Below are 20261 nucleotides of genomic sequence, written 5' to 3' on the forward strand. Positions count from 1 at the left end.
GGCTCAGTAGCTAGTGCAGTAGCCATTATCACAAGACTCAAGTTTGTTTCCTGAATTTGGTATAGTATTAGAGCTGATTGTTTTCGTCCTTGGAATTAGCCTGCTGACTGTGAGTGTAGGATCTAAGACCTTACTCAGAAACACAGAGATGGCTTCCATTAGCAAACCCAAATCTGGATCAAAGATAGTTCTACATCTTTATGGCCATGGGGATTCTCTCTGACCAAGTTGGCGACATTTGACCTTCACCTCAGTTGAGTTATATTTAGAAGATATGATCAGCGTTGAAAGAACTTCTAATGACATTATCAGGGGAATTAAGTTCCACATTTCACCTGGATATGGAATCTTTAGCTAAATCAGTGTATGAAATAAGGCCTGTCCGACCGCCCGAGACGGGCTAGATTTCTGACAGACGGTCTAAATTTACAGCTAGCCAGCCTGATGGTCTGGTAAAAATTTTAGATGTTCAATACATCTGAGTAAATTCACCATATTTGGTATGGTTAAATCCATTTTGGGCTGGTAACATTTTGAAATTACAGCCCTGATGTCTGGCTGGATTTTTGGCTTATTTCATACACTGGCTAACTGCATTTTGGGTAAATTCAAAGCAAGGTCAAGAATCATCAGAGGTTAGGAAGGTGAAGGTTCATCAGGTCTCAGCAAAATCCAAGAGTTTAGCGGGTAAAGCGTTCTCTTATCACACCAGGCTCACTTCCCCACCATGGATTTCATGTTCGAAACTCCTTGTGGTGTCCCCCGCCATGGATTCCATGTTCAAAACTCCTTGTGGTGTCCCCCACCATGGATTAGTGAAAAGAAGAGGCATAAAACCCGATTCAGCTAAAGTCAGCTCACTCATCATGTGAGACTATACATTGCTACTGAAGCATAGTATGAATACAAGAATTCTAGGGATGTGAACGATATACATTGTTTTTCACAAAGAAGGCTGAATGTGAAAAAAATAAGGATGTAAATAAGGACAACGTTGTTGTCTTACTCATGTTGTGATGATTTGTTTTATTTGCCTGCCTCCAACCACAGTTGTATACCTGTGCAATACTGTAATCATATTCTTCTGTATATATATTCTCTTGTGTGGTTGTCATGACAACAATATGTCAGGAACTTTACCGATTATATTAGTTTCGGCTTCAGGTCAGTAACTGAGTTTAGGGCTCAAGGAACCTGTTCCACAAAGCAGTGTTGGCACTGGGACTGCGACAGCTATTCCACTTAAAGAGACTGGGCCCAAACCACAAAGCATGTTCGTAAACCTATCATGAACTAAATAGTTACGATTGTTTCTAATACTATGAACATTTTGTGGATTAGGACCTTGGACATTTGTTATGGGTGGGCAGGGAATGTCATTAACAAATGTGGTCGTAGCAGTAAAATATGATACACCAGTAAGTGTTCTCAGTGCTAGATAATCGCAACTCCCTGGGACTTATTCCAGATGACTTTGTGGAAAGGAGAACAAAAATGTCATGGCTCCAGGTTGGGTCATGATTAAGTAATTTGAGGAGCAGTGTTCTTGTCGTATTACCCTTAAACTCTTTCCTGACCAATGGGCCTTATTTACCCAGGACAGAATATAGTCCAGTATAATTATATGTGTTAAATATGCATATATACCACCACAGCACAGCTAGAAATGATACATATCCTTGGTATGGGCTAAACAGTATAAACATATCCCTCAACAAGGATATATATCATGGGTCTGGTTACAGGTTCATATTTGAAGTATGTACATGGAACATATGAACAACATATATAAACAATATGTTTGAATATAGCCTTGTTATAGGTTAGATATGTAGCCATTGTGTTCGAATATTGCGCAGACAGTAGTCATTCCTTTCACAGAAACAAGCGACATGTTATTTTATGGGCACAGAAATATTTATCACAGCTTGTGTTCTGAATTCTGAATATGCCATTTGTGTTCAGATTTTCTTTAAGCATCAGTCATGTCCAGTATGTAAACACAGATCCAAAACCCAGTCCTACTGAGAATGTCTGTCTAAAGGGAGATAACTCCATACCTTGACTCAATAATCTTGAAATTTGTTGAGCAAAATTTCAATCCTGTGAATGCTGTTCAGATTAATGAGGTTATATTGTTATGTGCCTCAATATAGTGAACCCATATATATCTTAGAATCAAGACAGCATCTCCTATTTTTTCGTATGTCCTTTCTTTATCTTTGTCAACTAGTCAATACTTACCATAGGAAAACACCATGGGTCAAATCCCACTTGTTTGTTGTTCATTATTGACTTGTCATATTTGACATCACTAGAGAAACCTGTGCTTGAGATACCAACCATTACTTTTGGCAGAATAGTCACATTATTTTCAGCCAAATACTGCCAGTAACAATATGTGAAATATATTGTGAATTTTGCTGGATACTGACCTTGAGGCATTGTTACATACAAAACAAGTTAATAACCAGTTAGTTAGCTTCAGATATATATATATATATATATATATATGTCGACAAGAGAGTCAATACTTACCATTGGAAGACACCATGGGTCTGTCATATGAGTCTTTATCTTCATCTTCTATTGAAAATTAATAATTATCCTATATATCCCTTGCTGCTTAGTGAAAAGATTCAGCAACCTTTGATGTAAGACAAGTAGACTAGTGGCCAGGTGCAACCCTGAGAGTTATACCCAGAAGCAGGTGCCCTTGATAAATGCTGACAATGTCGTACTGAGGTGTTTCTCACCTCGGAACATATGCTGTTATGTACTTAAGTCAGTCTTGCTCATGCTGCTGAAGTCTCTCAAAACATATACTACTCAAAAGAGGTTACGGACCATGTGATTCTTTTACATTACTATAGATATTCTGTCAAGTCATGGCTACAGCTATATGAAAGAATTGCTGAAAGCAACATAATACTCAACTCACTTGCGCCGCCATATGGCTCAACTCACTTGCTATGTTATGTGAAAATGGAGGTTGAATACAGAAAATATATGTTGTTGTTTTGCTAAAGTTGTGATGATGTCTGGGGCAGTGGGGTAGCCTAATGGTTAAAGCGTTGGCTCGTCACGCGAAGACCCGGGTTCGAATCCCCACATGGGCACAATGTGTGAAGCCCCATTTTTGGTGTCCCCCGCCGTGATGTTGCTGGAATATTGCTAAAAGCGGCGTAAAACCAAACTCAGTCAGTCAGTGTGATGATGTCTTCAATTTGCATGCTATCACAGATTAACTGATATACATGTATATGGAAGAATGGATTATCCTTAACTTCTGTTGAGTAGTATATGTCAATATGTATGATATAATTCAGGATCTCATGGGTGTTGTTATGGAAAATTCACCAAGGAAGTTGTGTGTATATCATATTTATTCCAAATGTTGTTAGCTAGTGGTTTGTATTATTTCCAACGAAACAAGTACAAAGTGCCATGACATGCCAAAAATGTGCTAAATATGAAAACATTAAAAAAACAAATCTATTAAAAAATTTGTTTTGTTGAAAGCTTGTCTGTTTGTGTATGTACAAGTGGAAGTCATGACTTTAAATGCCAGTCGGAGAGGACTGGTTTCTTGTTGTGCCTGCCATAACATTGTACCGTGCACAGTATATTATCTTTGACAATGCATTACATGTCTCAATAGCAGGGTGGACTGGATTTGACAAGGTGAATGGGTTTGTACAGTTATTTTTACTTTTGTCAAAGAGTTGATATATGTGATATGAGAAGACACGAGGGTGAGATTCTATTTATCATCAAAAATCACTCTTCTTTAGTTTTCAATGAAAAATGTACATCTCTGAACTCCGTACTACCATTAGACTTGCAGTGTAACGATGTCATAGCATTGTGACGTCATCAGGTTCATGACATCATAGCATTGTCAGGGCATTGTACAAAATCTACTGTCAAAACGATATTGTTTGATCATTTGATCTCACACAAGCAATATCTCTTGTGGAACACAGTTTTGGATGATATATTAAAGGTTAAAGTGTTTACAAAAACATTCAACTAATCAAATCAAATACACCCTGCAACCGCCACATGTAACAAAGTTGTCATTATGTGTCAAAAAGAAACAAATTTATTTTTAGTAAAATATGTTTGTGAGACAAAACAGATCAAACTTGTGACTCGCAGACAGATCAGTAACTTATAATGTGTGCAAAGTGAGGTATGACATGACAAGCTGTTATATAAACATTATATACAGCCAGATGATTTGTATTGGTTTATACAAGACAGCTACTAGCCATTCAGATAGCTGGTTTTCATTGCACGTGATGGTAGTACTTTATACATAGAACTGCTCAAGTAGAATCCTGCCATATCTGATGATGATTACACTTGTAACAGAAATAACATGATGGCATATAAAGCTTCAGTCCTTTATTTGTATCCTACAAACAGTTGTCAACAGAACCAGTTAAAAACTAATTGTACACATTTCAAAGATGCTCAACAAAGCTTGTACGAACTTCATTATTTTATTTATTTATCTGTCCTGAATATTCTTAGTATTTATAGTCTGTTTGCAGTGAAAATGTACCGATGAATTTCACTTTGAACAATAAAGTAAATCAAATAAGATGAAATTAAGATTGCAAATTTTACCTTGCCAATTTAACATTTAAATCTCAGAATTTTATTCAACTTAAGATAAAAGTTGGTTAACAAACGATCATAGTTTCAAATCGCTATTATTGGTATGTATTACAAGGGGGCATGCACATTAAATGAAACACAGAGAACAAGTGAACGCTTATCACGTACCGCACATGCCTTTGTTTCACTGTTCCAACTACTGTGCTTACCCCCTTGTAATACAAACTATTTTGCTATGAGGATTCGCAATCTTAATTTCACTTTATTTGATTTATTATTTTGTTTAAAGTGAAATTCATCGGTACGTTTTCACTGCAAACAGACTATAGCCTTAGCTGAGAAAACCAAGAAATACTGTGTGGTTGTTTTAGACAGTGTTTCAGTGCTTCCATAAGGTCTGTCCATCTCATGTGATATTGGCATGATATTGCACTGTTCCATCACTACCATGTGATAACATGTATATACCATAGTTTGTCCTGTTATCAACTGCATGGAAAATGGTTGGATCAAAGATTTCAGACAGATTTTGCATTGAAAAGTAAATACTGCACATAACAAATATACATGGGAACTTGATCTAAGATTCCTTATCCTCACTATGGTCTCATGTGGATGGTTGGTTAGAATTGGTTACCCGTAGATGTTATATCTGTGCAGATCTATTCTCATAATATTACTCACTGGTTTGTGTGTCCCAGTCTTGATTATTACTAGACGCAGTCATATGGCTGGCGTAGACAGCATCAACAAAAATCTGGTACAAATTCTTTTAGTCAGTATGAACTAAAGTCAACACAATTTTTTAAGCTATGAATAATCAGCATTATTTTTCATTCATTTTAATTGACATGAACGTTACCTGTGGTCAGATGAATTTGTTGTTACGGTATGCATTCTCATCCTGAGGTCAGAAGAAAGGACTGAATTATAACAAATATTTTCAAGCGATGTGCTTTGCTTTGAGCAAATTGTGCCAAATGAGTTTTTTATGTCAAGGGCATCGATTATATATGAGATGTTGTCTTTTTTGGGCAGGGGGCAGGGGGAGGTAATGTAATGGTGATATATAAGTGAAATATTTAGTCAGTAGGTAAAATTAATATTATTGATGAATTGCTTTCTACAGGACTGTTTTAATTGTAATTGATTTAGAATGGTAAGTGACAAGAAATCCTTGGAAATTTGTTCTGTTTCATTCTATTAATGTTTTTGTCAATGCAATCTAGGTAAAAAAGACTGTCATTCCAATTTTATATTATATTTTCTGAATTTTGTTTTCAAGGTCGTTAAATCTGTTAACCAAGTAATAGTAATGTAAGGCTTAAACAGGTGTAGATGAATCCAGTCACTCTGTCAGACACCTGCCCTGTATACCTGGTCTAACTAGCAAGTTGCAACTGTCAGACCTCTTGTACCTGTTCCTGTCTTTGGTAAAAATGCCCCAAAGTGTGGTGTGGTCTGCTTGAAATTTGTTTTATGAAGTCTCTATCACGACCCTCTGAAAGTATTAATAAATAGATACAATACATCTGATAATAAACCTAAAGCCATACAACCATTTTCAAATGTAGATTTTTTTATAAGTAGTTTCCTTCTCTGTACATTTATATAGATTAAAACACAGACCTAAATAGTAATTAATATAGGTCTGTGGTTAAAGGTTGAATGTAAATAGTTTATATCATTCCAACATTTTGGTGTTTGTAAAACAGTTTTAGGGATAATAGTGTTACTTGTATATGAAACAAGTTGTAATCTCAGGTCAGAATGTAATGCTCTGTAGTTTTATCTTATCTGATGTATCATACATGCTATTCTCCTGTAACGACTAATTACCATTGTACAATATAGGACAATGTCCTATCTATATAGACACAGGTCACTGATAGAAGGGAGATGTTTGTATATCTGTGAGCTGACACAGTTACATCAGCAGTCTGCAAGTACTTTGGCTAAGTTCCATAATAATAGGCTTCTATTAGAGGAAATATGGTACATTGACAGGTTTAAGACTGACTGACTAGTTTAGTTTTACGCCGCTTTTAGCAATATTCCAGCAATATCACGGCGGGGGACACCAGAAATTGGCTTCACACATTGTGCCCATGTGGGGAATCGAACCCGGGTCTTCGGCGTGACGAGCCAACGCTTTAACCACTAGGCTACCCCACCGCCCCGACAGGTTTAAGAAGGGACCAACATGTCTTGTACAGTTTAGTAATATTCATCTGATGTTACTATGGATACTCATGGATATGTTTTTCATGTATTTTGTAGCAAGGTGTACATTTTCTTCATGATATTAACAGGTGATTTGTTATGGCTTTGAAAACAAAAATATCAAAGGCTTGCTGTGATGTACAGAAAATATTCCCTATATTGGATTTTTTTCTATTTCTACATGATATATTTTTTAGTAAAGTCTAGAACCCTGATAACATAGTTTATCATACATGTTGCAATTTTCAATGTTGAATAAGGGTATCCGTAAAACAGGCCAGGGCCCCGTTTCACAAAGCTCTCGTAAGCCCAAGATGTCTGAACTTTCCTTGTAGCATTCGTACTTCCTATGTTACAGTATAGGAGGTACGAATGCTGCGAGAAAAGTTACGAGAACTTAGGCTTACGAGAGCTTTGTGAAACCGGGCCCTGGCCTATTGTAAATTCTGTATAAAATTATTGTAGAACTAGGACATGTAACTCTCACTCTTAACATAAGACTTACGACATTCATAAACCCCTGTGAAGATTAAGATGAGAACTGCTCTGAGCAACCCATCCTACAGTGCGTTTGAGACAAAATGAAACCGATGAATTGCAATCTAACACAAAAACAAATAGACATAAAAGAATCAAACCACCACGGAGTGCAAGAAAAACAACAGACCAACTCTAGAAATAAAATGGCATATACTTTACAAAGTCTGATTTCTTCAAGGAAGAAAATGACGGGGGTGACCCAAGTATGCAATTACTAAGTACATACAGCGCACTGCTTGTGCAGCTGGGGTACGTGTCATCTCGCCAGCTCAAAGATTTGTTGAGAACCCGTTAATGCACATGCATTTTGCTGTTCGCGCTGTTCCTTTCTACTAATACGCCCTTAGTATCTAATACGCCCTTGTAACAAACTGGTAAAACGCACAAATAAATGAGACACTTTCTTAAACAACTTTTTATTTTTGTGACAAATTATGCAATTTTTTTCTAGAGTTGGTCTGTTGTTGTTATTGCACTCCGCGTTGGTTTGATTCTTGTGTATCTATTTGTTTTTTGTGTTAGATGGCAATTCATCGGTATCATTTTGTCTCAAACGGACTGTAGTAATAAGAGGTGACTATGGGATCGGGTGCTCAGACTTGGTGGCTGATTGAGTAGATCAACGATCATGATGTCATTCTCTTGATTGTCCAAACCACTGTGATATAACTCGAATATTGCTAAGTACAGGTTTAAACAAAGAAAAAAAAAAGACTGAACTTTCATTTTGCTACAATTTGTATGTGGGACCGTGTCTGAAGGCTGAAATTGAAATGCACCGCGTGTACTCACATCCAGGTAGCACATTTCACAGTAAACATAGGGTCACCTGCATATTCTGTTTATGCCAGAGAGAGCTAGTATTGTGTGTATATAGTTTCACCAGTTACTCAAGGTGCAGTGATATTAGCATTACCTCAGTTAAACAGGTTTGGGTAGATTGGTACATGGTAATTGGATGTTGAAGTCCGGAACCATGATCCCAACTTGCTCCACCAACAGCCTCATACCAAGAACATTTATCATGCTCAGGATCATGCTCATGTCCTCAGCCTTGTCAGAGAGTGTTATATAACTACAGTATATTGGTTATATCATGTCAGCCTATAACAGTATATAATACCATCTGGAGCAGTCAATCCCAATCCACCCAGGATCATGCTCATGTCCTCAGCCTTGTCAGAGTGTTATATAACTACAGTATATTGGTTATATCATGTCAGCCTATAACAGTATGTAATACAATCTGGAGCAGTCAATCCCAATCCACCCAGGATCATGCTCATGTCCTCAGCCTTGTCAGAGTGTTGTATAACTACAGTATATTGGTTATATCATGTCAGCCTATAACAGTGTATAATACCATCTGGAGCAGTCAATCCCAATCCACCCAGGATCATGCTCATGTCCTCAGCCAGTTGTATAACTACAGTATATTGGTTATATCATGTCAGCCTATAACAATGTAATACCATCTGGAGCAGTCAATCCCAATCCACCCAGGATCATGCTCATGTCCTCAGCCTTGTCAGAGTGTTGTATAACTACAGTATATTGGTTATATCATGTCAGCCTATAACAGTATATAATACCATCTGGAGCAGTCAATCTTCCAAGCCACCCAGGATCAGCCTGACAATAATAACTGCCATGTCCTCAGCCTTGTCAGAGCTGAGTTACATATAACTACCATTATATTCAGTTTATATCAATGTCAGCTAACTATGGGAATAAGATTATTGTAATGGGCACCATCTGGATGGCAGAAATGATGTTTTGCACTGACAACATTGCACTTTCAACTCAGCTCTTCATTACAATGCCAATGTTATTCCAGTTCATGTTGTGCAGAATTTGCTTCAGAAGTTGAGACAAACTTTAAAAATACTTTCTTTGTGGCAGTAAACAAATAATATAGAAGAAAGACATGCATGGTTTAAAGCGATGCACCAATGTCTGAGAAATGTCTGGTAATGTAACAAGTGTCTTCAGACCCATGAAGGTCCAGGTCAGAATTGATCTTCAGTAACTCATGCTTGTCGTAAGAGGCGACTAACGGGATCGGGTGGTAAGGCTCACTGACTTGGTCGACACATGTCATCGGTTCCCAATTGTGCAGATTGATGCTCATGCTGTTGATCACTGGATTGTCTGGTCCAGACTCGATTATTTATAGACTGATGCCATATAGCTGGAATATTGCTGAGTGCGGCGTAAAACTAAACTCTCTCACTCACTCACTCACTCACAAGTGCCATCTTATAACATCCTTGGTAGGTCACAGGGATCAGATCACCAAACTTCTGCTCCACATTCAGCTGCTAATTACCGCTATCATACAAAGGAGACCAAGCAGGCTGTTAAAGATGCAGATGAAGTACATCCCTTCTTTGAGAAATACTAACATTAAATTTCAACTACGTCAAATATATATATATACACTTTATTGATATCACAGACATAAAACATTCAAATAACGATGTATATCATGAAATATAACTTAACAATACAGTTGAATCACGCCAACATTATTAACTTCTCCTGTAATCAGAAACACACTTAATTTTAAACCTGTTCACTTAATATAAATTTTCATGATTAAGTACAGAAGTAGTTTAAACTGGACTACGGTATTGACAGTTGATCAACGTTGATTTTAGAAAATAAACTGGTTGAAAACTTGAAGAAACATTTATGATTATTATAAAATTTAAATTTAAATGATGGTGGAAACAAAGCACAAAAAATGATTACAAAGTGTCCAGCATACCTGTGGAATAAATAAATCAGAAAATCTATGATTGGAACAACATGACAAGTGTGAACAGTGCTCAACATGCTGAAAGTGTGTTGAAATCAAGAAAGTAGATGCATATTTAACCTTGAGATTCACTGCATGGCAAGTCATGATATGGCTAAATTACTGCCCACAAAACTTTAAAACATACACTCACTCTCAATCACACCCATCATGGCTATTTTTAAGCCTTGGCAAATGTAGAGGAATAGTCTATTATTATCTCTGTTCAACAGAATACAAAATGGTTACTGCATACAGAAAGCATCACAATCTAAGCATTGAATGAGTAGCTAAGTATACAACTGAAAAGAAATTAAGGAGCACCCGATACTTTCATATTACTGTAGTTTGATCTGTAATAACATGATGGATTAACCATAGTAATTAGAAATACATCAAGTGGCCTTAACTTCTTTCAAGAAGCATAGATTCTTATATTTTCACTATGACACAAAAAACTGACATGCAATTCTGAAGATATTAAAAATATGATCAGAAAGTATTATTTCGAAAGATTTCAACATAAGACCACTGGACTAGTGCTAAGACAAGTCTGACTGGGACTCTCTCTGTTGAGATGGATGACAAGTAAAACCTTCTGTATAAAAGTTAACAATATATATATAAACAGGACAAAATGGAACTGCAGTGAATGCATCGTAACAATCATTGCACACAATCTTTGAAAGTATTCCCATGCCACAAAAAGTGTTAATACACTTAATCCACCCTGGAAGAAATTATGGTACATTCCATGTCTTTATGTGGATAATACCATTGAGGCCACTTAGGTAGGATAGGTTGAATGCCAAGTCATATCCTTATCATCTGTTTCAGGAAACTTCGCATGTTGATTTTTCTTGCTGTTGATGCTGCTGCAATAGACGGAAACTCCCATGATGCAGCTGTCACACAATCAGGGTCATACACTCACGCCGATACTTTCATTGCCTAAAAATTACAAGTTGACATGGGGGATAAAAAAGATAATCTCTGTATTGTAAACAATAATATTGAAATGCCCCCTAGAACAAAAAAACTGTAATAGAAGAAGTGAGTATGGTTTTACACCACATTTAGCAATATCATGGCAGGGGAAACCAGACATGGGCTTCACGCATTGTACCCATGTGGGGAATGGAATCCAGGTCTTCGGCGTGACAAGCAAACGCTTTAACCACTAGACTACTCCACCGCCCCGTGTTAGACTAACCAAGCTGGCAAGGGCACTGACTAATTTCGCATGAATAATGAATAATTTCTTAGCAATATGGGTCCCTGGCCCATTGGAATCTGGTCCATCATTTCCACAGACAATTTGTTACTTGACAAACAATTCAGACCATTCCGGAACTCAAATTGGTTCATGTTCTAATAAAGCTTTCAGAACAACAGACAAATCCATATACACCAATTTCAGACGGATCATTTTCATGAAATTCATAGTAAAAATAAAGACAGTAAGAGTCTCAGCAAATAAAGCATGGTTTGTAATAGCTGAAATGTTTTTCCAAATATTTGAGTCTGTCCTGTTATATTATATTCTGCCTGGATGTCCCCAGTGCCTATACAGCTGCACCTACCCTCCTCCTCTGAGCCCTCAATGCTTCCTCCTCGCTGGCTGCCAGGGCCTGAGCCAACAGCTGGTCCTCCTGCTCCTGGGCTGTTAGCCTGGAACAAACATACACACTAATAACAAGGTTGTTGTTTTCTTCTCCTTCAGCATTGTTCTGGCTAAATGGCAGTAAATACTCAAATCTGGGCCACGCAATCCAGTGAATGATCCTATGACTATTGATCCATGCCATTATGTGTAGTGAATATGCAAACAACCATGTCATCAAGTCACCAAGCCTCAAACCTAATTCATTACCAACGCCTAAGGAACTACTCATTACACAATTTATTATTTCAACTTTGCACCAGATATAAACAAATACATACATATCACTACATGTGTGATAAGCATGATTAGAGTAAAAGAAAATAGCCACTAGAAAAACTGGTGGCAGTGATGATATTGGGACGGTAATGGTGGTGTAAGGAGCTTGGACAAGGGCAGTCCAGGATGGAAATCATATTACCTCACTTTATTAAGACCACGGCTGCAGTGGGGTAGCCTAGTGGCTAAAGCATTTGCTTGTCACGCCGAAGGCCTGGGATCAATTCCCCATATGGTTACAATGTGTGAAGCCCATTTCTGGTGTCCCTCGCCATGATATTGCTGGAATATTGCTGAAGGTGGCGTAAAACCATACCTCACTCACTCACAGACCACGAACCATTACACAGCCTTCAGTATGCAATATTCCTGATTATGACACTGATAACACTAACATTGCTTTATCACAGTTTTTTAGATATACTTTACTGGTACATTTCTCTCAGCTGGTTCAACTTGCTCATTACTCATAATTACAATCAAATGAAAGTACTCAGATCAAGCATATAATCAACACAAACAGACATATATATCTGATCAATATGTGCTAAATCAAGTAGTGTTGGGAATTGGTTGATATCTCACAACTGATGATTGTTTCATTATCAATGAATGCAGACACATATCTGCATGTAACTAATCAACATTAATCTTTAACATTGGGCATATATTTCACATCTCTGGGAATATTTTAGTCCGACTTTGTTTTTGGTCATTCATATATTTTTCAGCGAATTCATTTAAAATTGCACCTGGGGTATGACAGCAAGGTTACACGAATGTTCAGTTTGAGAAATATTTTAAAGTCATTTTTGAGTTTCTGCTCTGGGATTTAATGTAGCTTTTATAAATGTTATTTACATATTTAATAAAACAAATCCCATTTGTGATAATCAAACCCTATTCAGAAATATAATTGGAAATATAAGGTGAACATCTGGTAATAATTACGTCACAATAAGTCTGTAACAAACAAGATTTTCTCCTTCTTTTAGTTGTATCAAAAAGGTTTCATTCTTTAAAAACATAAACAGCAATACAATGTATGATTACTTTGGTGATATACAGTACCATTGGAATCAAACAAGAATAGAGTTATCGTTCCTGTTTAAAGTAGTTCTGATGTTCATGCGCCAATATGAAATCCTTCCAGAGGGGCATGAGTCGCTATTCGGCTTGTCCCGGAACAACACGAGTTGGTCACGAATGTGAACAATCATCGAAAAAAATTGGTTAGCGTCATTTTTCAGATTTTCCTATCCAGGTTGTTATTGCAGATATGTATAACATGATGCAACTTGCTACTTTAAAGTGATGACTAATATATCATGAACATAAATTTCCCGGAATCTTCAAGAAATATTCAGTCATGGCTTTTCAGCTAGTGGAGTGAGTTTTCTAAGAATTAAACACGTTTTCATGCCCTGACAACTTCAACGATATGTTCCATTGTCAAGTATTTCAAAGACTAAAACAGTAGTTCCAAAATCGTTTATGTTCGATTGTGAGAAAATGTGATCGATTGCTTGGTCGTTTGGTCACTGCAATCAATCTTCGATTATTTCAATTAATCGGAACACCACGAAAATCAAGTACACTTACCCCTGTTTTTTTGTCTGAGCTGGTCGCTGTTGTGACTGACCTTCCGCCATAGACAATTGTATTGCACGTGCTAGAGCTTCATCCTCTGTCTGAAATAAAAGGAATATAACACTTATAAGCTGTCAATGACACTAATGGTGTGGACAAATGAAATACGGCAATAATTTACACATGCACCTGATATACTGTACTACTATGACAGACACATCTGCATACTACTTATTACCAGAACCCCTCTAACCATTGGAAACTACATACCATGCCAGTGGGCAATGTTGATGCTGCTGTTGATGCTGTTGGTGCTGCTTGTCTTTGCTGCCTCTCTCTACGTTCCCTGGTAAAATAAATATCTGGTATGATATATTTGGTCTAATGAATAATCTGCCTCAGTTTAGGTAACCTGAGTATGGCCAGCCACTCAGAGCCCAAATCCGAGGACAAGGCAACTGAGAACACACTTAACACACTTCATGGTGTGAATACTTTGTAACACACCATTCAAATGATGACAAGTGAAAAATAAGAAACAACTGCAAGGTTTGCTTGATTTTATCATATGACCCCTTCTCTCCTAGCTTGCCCAACGAACAATGTTCAAATGACAACAGTGATTTGTCCAAAAGAATTTTTCATCACAAGGGGTAAAGAGGACATTTACCATTATCTTGCTTCACACATAAATGTCGTTTTCTGATTGGCTGAGCGCTCTTCTATTATTTTCAATGTACCCCGCTTACAAGCGAGTAACATTTTCTATGTACCCCAAATGAACTCATTTGGTACTTCGAATCATAGTAGTAGTTCATTATCTCGAATAACATTGAATCACTTATGATGTACGGAAATTACTGATGTTTCGCGAATGCAAATCCATGGAAGGGAGATAACTCTAAATTTGTTTTTCTGGTACTCCATACTATCATCCGATACCCATGCTTCAAACAGTTCAAATTCAAAATTACTATTGAGGTGTTCGGTAAGATAAATACGTTGTTCACTGGTCCCTTGGGGCCCATGGGTTGATGTACCTCGATGTTTCTTTATGTTCCCCTCGCCCTTTGAGCTCAGGGAACATAAACATTTAACATCAAGGGTACATCAGCCCATGTCCCCTTCGAGACCACTGAACAACTTATAATATTTGTCATTAACAAATGAAGCATGGTTAGAAAGTGGTACAAAACAAAGCATTATGTAACTGGAAATATACTGCAATATGTAATACAGAGCTGAGCATCACAATATATTGCCATACAATCTTCAAAGATCAAGACAATACAAACATGATACAGAGCTGAGTATCACAATATATTGCCATACAATCTTCAAAGATCAAGACAATACAAACATGATACAGAGCTAATCATTGACCAGTTTTACTGCTGGTACTTATATTTGCAGTAGAGAATATGGTAGAAGGGATCACACAAATCTCAGCTGCTTCTACTTTTGTAATTAAATCAGACTCAAGTGTTAGCTGTACTGCTAAGCTGGGCATATCATGTGGTTACAGATCGTGGTAATGTCCCGCACAAAGACCATGAGAGTTACCTGTCTAGACCTCTACCAAAGGAAGTCATTGTTGTCTGTTGTGGTTGTTTGTTGGATTTTTTAGATGTGGAGCTGCCAGATGAAGAACCTGCAGTAGTTTTCCTTCTAAAGAGAGCTGCAACACTGCAAAAGTAAAGGACGATCCATGATGTACAATCCTAACTGTATACACTATGTCCACAACAAGGCTCTGTGAACAGATCCCATCATTAGGCTAGTAGCATTTGACAATGACAACCTTATCTAGACTACATCCTTGATATACAGTATCAAATTCCCACCACAACTTGGACGCTTGACAGATCTTCAAGACTCCTACACATCTTCTGATTAGTGAGTGAGTGAGTTTAGTTTTATGCTGCTTTTAGCAAATATTCCAGCAAAATCATGGCATGGGACACCAAAAAATGGGCTACACACATTGTATGCATGGGGGAATCGAACCCGGGTCTTCGGTGTGACAAGCGAACACTTTCACTAGGGTATCCCACCGTCCCCATGTTATTATTACCTTTGTTTTGTTTCATCATTGCCTGTTTCTTCATTAAACACTAATGATGATGATTTTTATGGACAAGCATGTACAATGTGAATACACACATTACAGCACACATTACTTTTGATATGTTATTCCCAGTTCACTGGGGGGACTCACCCTGCATTTGACATTCCCTGACCAGAGTTTTCAAATCCCTGACACTTGTGGTCAGTTTCATGGCGATAGCGTAAACAGAAGTTTTGATGGCACTTGTCACACTTAACTGGCACCAGCTGTGACACAAGTATTATTACATATGAAAAACACATGTAAAAACATACATACATTAATCAACTAATAATTCCTTCAATTAGGTTTTCAGCAATGTTTAGGTAGATCTTTGCATTAACCATGTTAACATGTTCAGATAATAGCAGCAGAATATTATACATGTAGCACTAACAACATCATCATATTGTTGAGATTTTCATTAACACATGTTAACATGCTTCATATGTTGAACACATACCTCTTTCTGCTTGCAGCCTTTGAAGGTACATTTATTGGTATAGATCTGAAATTTACAGAAACAAAAACAATAAACAAGCCAAAGAGAATCACACAAAAAACATACATGTAGAGCGAGTGTTTTCATAATCTTGATAATCAGTGTAATATGGAGCAGGAGCCTGTTTCACAAAGCGATCGTTGCCCTATGACTGTCATACGTCTATGCTAAATTATGGGAGTTATGATCACTTTAGCGCTACGATTGCTTTGTGAAATGGGACCCTGGTCTGTCAGTTGACAGAGATGAACTTCGTGATATTCCAGCGCTATGACAAAGGCGTGTACATAATTTAATCCTGATCAGACAATCCAGTGGCTGATAGTAATCCATGCCTCCTAAAGATAAACTGATGACACAGAATAAACCAAGTCACTGAATCTCACCAGCGACGTCCTGGGTGCCGTTGTAAAAAAACGCAGCGCTACGACAGTCGCATGTCTATGTTAAGGTACGGGAGTTCAGACCACCTTAGCACTAAGATCACTTTGTACAACGGTACCCTGTTCGACAAAACAGCCTTAGCTAAGGGTAAATTTAAACACTATGGCTAACCATTATCTCTAAGTTTAGAATAAAGGTTACCTTAGTCTGAAGTTGCACAGTTAGCTTGATGATCATCCTAGATTTTGATCAGGTGATAATTTGTTATGCTTATAACAATACTAGTAATTAAGTAACCATGTATCAGTGTTTCATTCACTAATCACATTCAGTCAAACACTAATTCAGTCACTAACATTAACATCTGGTTTCATGACAAAATAATTAGGTTCAACTAATGAATTTTGATAACATATATATATTATAGATAAATGACAAAATTCTTTTTTAATGTTTTGCTTTACTCTTAGGGAGATTGTATGACAGTATATATACAGTATACAGTATATATATATATGAGTAGAAATACATGTTTATAATAAATAAAATACTAATTATTGTAGATAAACCTCATTATTTAAAACAATATACACTAAATAAATACATAACTTCAACTGTATTTATTTGGGTCGGATCAACCTTAGATCTTGATCATAACTATATGTTAACCTTAGTTACACTGTTTCATGGAACAGTGTACCAACCTTAACTCATGCTTCAGGCTGAAATCTCTGAACTTACGTTCACCTTAGCCTATGGTTGTTTTGTGGGACGAGGCCCAGTTCCATTAATTCACCTCTTCCAACTGACTTGGGATGTAAGGGATAGGCTCTAATCAGCATCCCTGCAGGCTCAGCAATAAAATAAACACTTAAGAAGAATGACTAAGTGATGTTTACCTTTCTTCTCTGTTTGGCAAGATCTGATGAGCAGTCATTGTCTATGTGGCGACTGACAACAGCATCGGGGAGGTCACCTTTCTTCACTGATATGGCCTCATTGCACAGTGGACACACAGGAACTTGATTGTCCTGATACAAAGAGTGAGTGAGTGAGTTTAGAATTACGCCTCTTTTAGCAATATTCCAGCAATATCATGGTGGGGGACACCAGCAATAGGCATCACATCTTGCACCAGTGTGGGGAATCAAGCCCGGGTCTTCAGCGTGACAAGCAAACGCTTTAACCACTAGGCTACCCCACTGCCTCTTTGATACAAAGAAGTATATGAAAATCATAAATACTGCTTTGAACATCTCACATTAAACTTCTAATATTTACAGTTATAACATACTATGTATACATAACATTTAAAGGAACCATAAATAATCTGATATGTAAGTTTTCATCACAAACATATCTATTAAAAATAACACAAAAAGACCCTCTTTATCCAAATTTTATAACACATTGTACCCATGTGGGAATCTGAACACTGGTCGTTTGCCATGTTTGCTTGACATGGTAACACTCTAACAGCTAGGCTACCACTCGTTTGTGGAACATGCCCCAGGTTATAGGACATACCTTCTTGTAGGATTCTGTACAATTGTGGGTATCATACTTGATATGGTCCCGACTGAAAAATGTAAAAGAAACAGATTCATGATGATGACTAGTTTGTACAAATATCAGAAAGTGGGAGAATTTCTGAAAACAACTTGAATATATGAAAAGTCACATACCGTCATCACTTTTATGAGGTTCAGTAATCAGCGTAACATACTAACAAAAACATGTCTAATATAAACAAAGATATGTAATAGTGGGTGTCACCATGGTCAGTATTTATAGATACAGCGATACAAATTGCCACTAGTCCTATAGTTCTTGCCAAACTAAGGTACCATAAGCAGTGACAAACACCAGGAAAGATTTGCTGTTTTAAGGGGTTTGCTATTACAATGTATATATTATAATTATCATGATTATAAGGACTAGTGGACTAAACTATAAACAAGTTGACTACCGAAGTATATCTCAAGAGGGTACCAGATAATATTGTGATTATGGTGACTTACCAAAAGATGTTTGAACAGGCATCACATTTCATAGGAAGGAAATCTGCAGAAAAATGAGTTTGGTTAGAGAAATAAGCATTCTTCATGTCAACATGGCTGAGGAATATGAACATCTAGCTATCCACAAAAGGACACTGTAGACATTTCATAGTAAATAGTAGTCATGTTAATGCCTTGTACCAAATTATGACACGTCTTTATGTTGTTACTGCTAGAATGATCGCATAGGGCATACAACTTGTGATGTGGTTTGGTTGTTGTGTAACGCTGCAATCAGCAATATTTAAGCTATAAGGCAGCGGTCTGTAAATAATCGAGTCTGGGCCAGACAATCCAGTGATCAACAGCATGAGCATCAATCTATGCAATTGGGATACGATGACATGGTCAACAATAAGTCAGTGAGCCTGACCATACCCGATCCCGTTAGTGGCCTCTTACGACAAGCATGGGTTATTGAAGAGCAATTCTAACCCGGATCTTCACCGGTCTGTCAAGGAACAGTTACAAAACCTTGATCATGTTGATGTGGAATAAAATCTTAATTCATTACATGTCTAATGGTATTGCCAGCCAAAGATAAACCAACTTATCATATTTCCAGTTTTAACCTTTACAGTGAACCTTTCTATACTCATTTGTCAATCCTTGTCAAAACAATTTGGTCAGAGTATTCATATTATGTCAAATTAAAATGTTTGGAATGGTCCTTAACTATGGATGTCATTCTTATGACAATGTTTTTGAGCATTGATGAGTATGACAAGAAATTCAACATTTTCAGGATTAAGTTTACTCTGGAAGGTTTTGGGTATGTCTCAAAATGGGAGAATGTCATATAAACATGTTAAATCAACCAACAGTCTCACACTTCAAATCAGGGTAAATTTGATTTGATAACAAATGATTCCGAATGAATGTAGTAAATACTAAATTTGGTCTTGTGATGACATGTTGACAGAATTAAAAAGTAGTCACAGTCTTGTTTATACAATTTCACAAATAGGTTTGAAAACTACAGAAAATTGTCTCGATGTCAATCAACGAAGTTGACAAAACCATGATAACACTCGTTATAACAGGCCACATGATCGTAATCAGTCTGATCGTGACGAAAACACGTCTGCGTAATTACTAATTACCACGTAATATATATGAACCAAAAGAATTCAACTATTATCATTTTAATGATATATAACAAGTAGTATAAGAGTTCTCTGACATCGTATTCAGATGATCTCGAGAAGTTACTTGTCAACTGACAACTCTGTGAAATACAAATTTCGAGGACAATTTAAACATTGTTGACAGATTCTTTCAGTTTTTATTTCGGCACATGGTAACATTAATGAAATATTAATGAAATGTTTAGGATTCTAAATGGACCGAACACATACTTACCTAGTTGTTTACAACTCGACTGGAAGCAATTCTTTCCTAAACTGGGAAACTCCATCCTAAGCTTAGTCTGAAAATATGACTCTGCACTTCCCGAGACTTGCCAGCTTTTATATACAACCATACGT

The 20261-nt window shown here is 37.0% G+C and overlaps 1 protein-coding gene across 3 annotated transcripts; it reads right to left on the bottom strand.

The window, feature by feature from the left end:
- Positions 1 to 9816: 9816 nt before the first annotated feature.
- LOC124269940 (AN1-type zinc finger protein 2A-like) lies at positions 9817 to 20239 on the bottom strand. Of its 3 annotated transcripts, none has more exons than XM_046705057.1 (11): positions 20137 to 20239; positions 18736 to 18778; positions 18242 to 18293; positions 17614 to 17745; positions 16292 to 16336; positions 15940 to 16055; positions 15285 to 15407; positions 13992 to 14067; positions 13734 to 13822; positions 11773 to 11860; positions 9817 to 11061 (listed from the first exon to the last, which is right to left on the bottom strand). In XM_046705057.1, the coding sequence occupies exons 1-11, from the start codon at positions 20189 to 20191 to the stop codon at positions 11023 to 11025; spliced, it is 858 nt and encodes a 285-aa protein (XP_046561013.1). In that variant the 5' UTR covers positions 20192 to 20239; the 3' UTR covers positions 9817 to 11022. The 3 variants fall into 3 exon arrangements, with proteins under 3 accessions (XP_046561013.1, XP_046560936.1, XP_046561078.1); XM_046704980.1 differs by having other exon boundaries at positions 9817 to 11064; XM_046705122.1 differs by having other exon boundaries at positions 9817 to 11140.
- Between the last annotated feature and the right edge of the window lie 22 nt (positions 20240 to 20261).

Source organism: Haliotis rubra, unplaced genomic scaffold (genome assembly GCF_003918875.1).
Source record: "Haliotis rubra isolate DU_JTF1 unplaced genomic scaffold, ASM391887v1 Scf1, whole genome shotgun sequence".
NCBI classification, from domain to species: Eukaryota; Metazoa; Mollusca; class Gastropoda; order Lepetellida; family Haliotidae; genus Haliotis; species Haliotis rubra.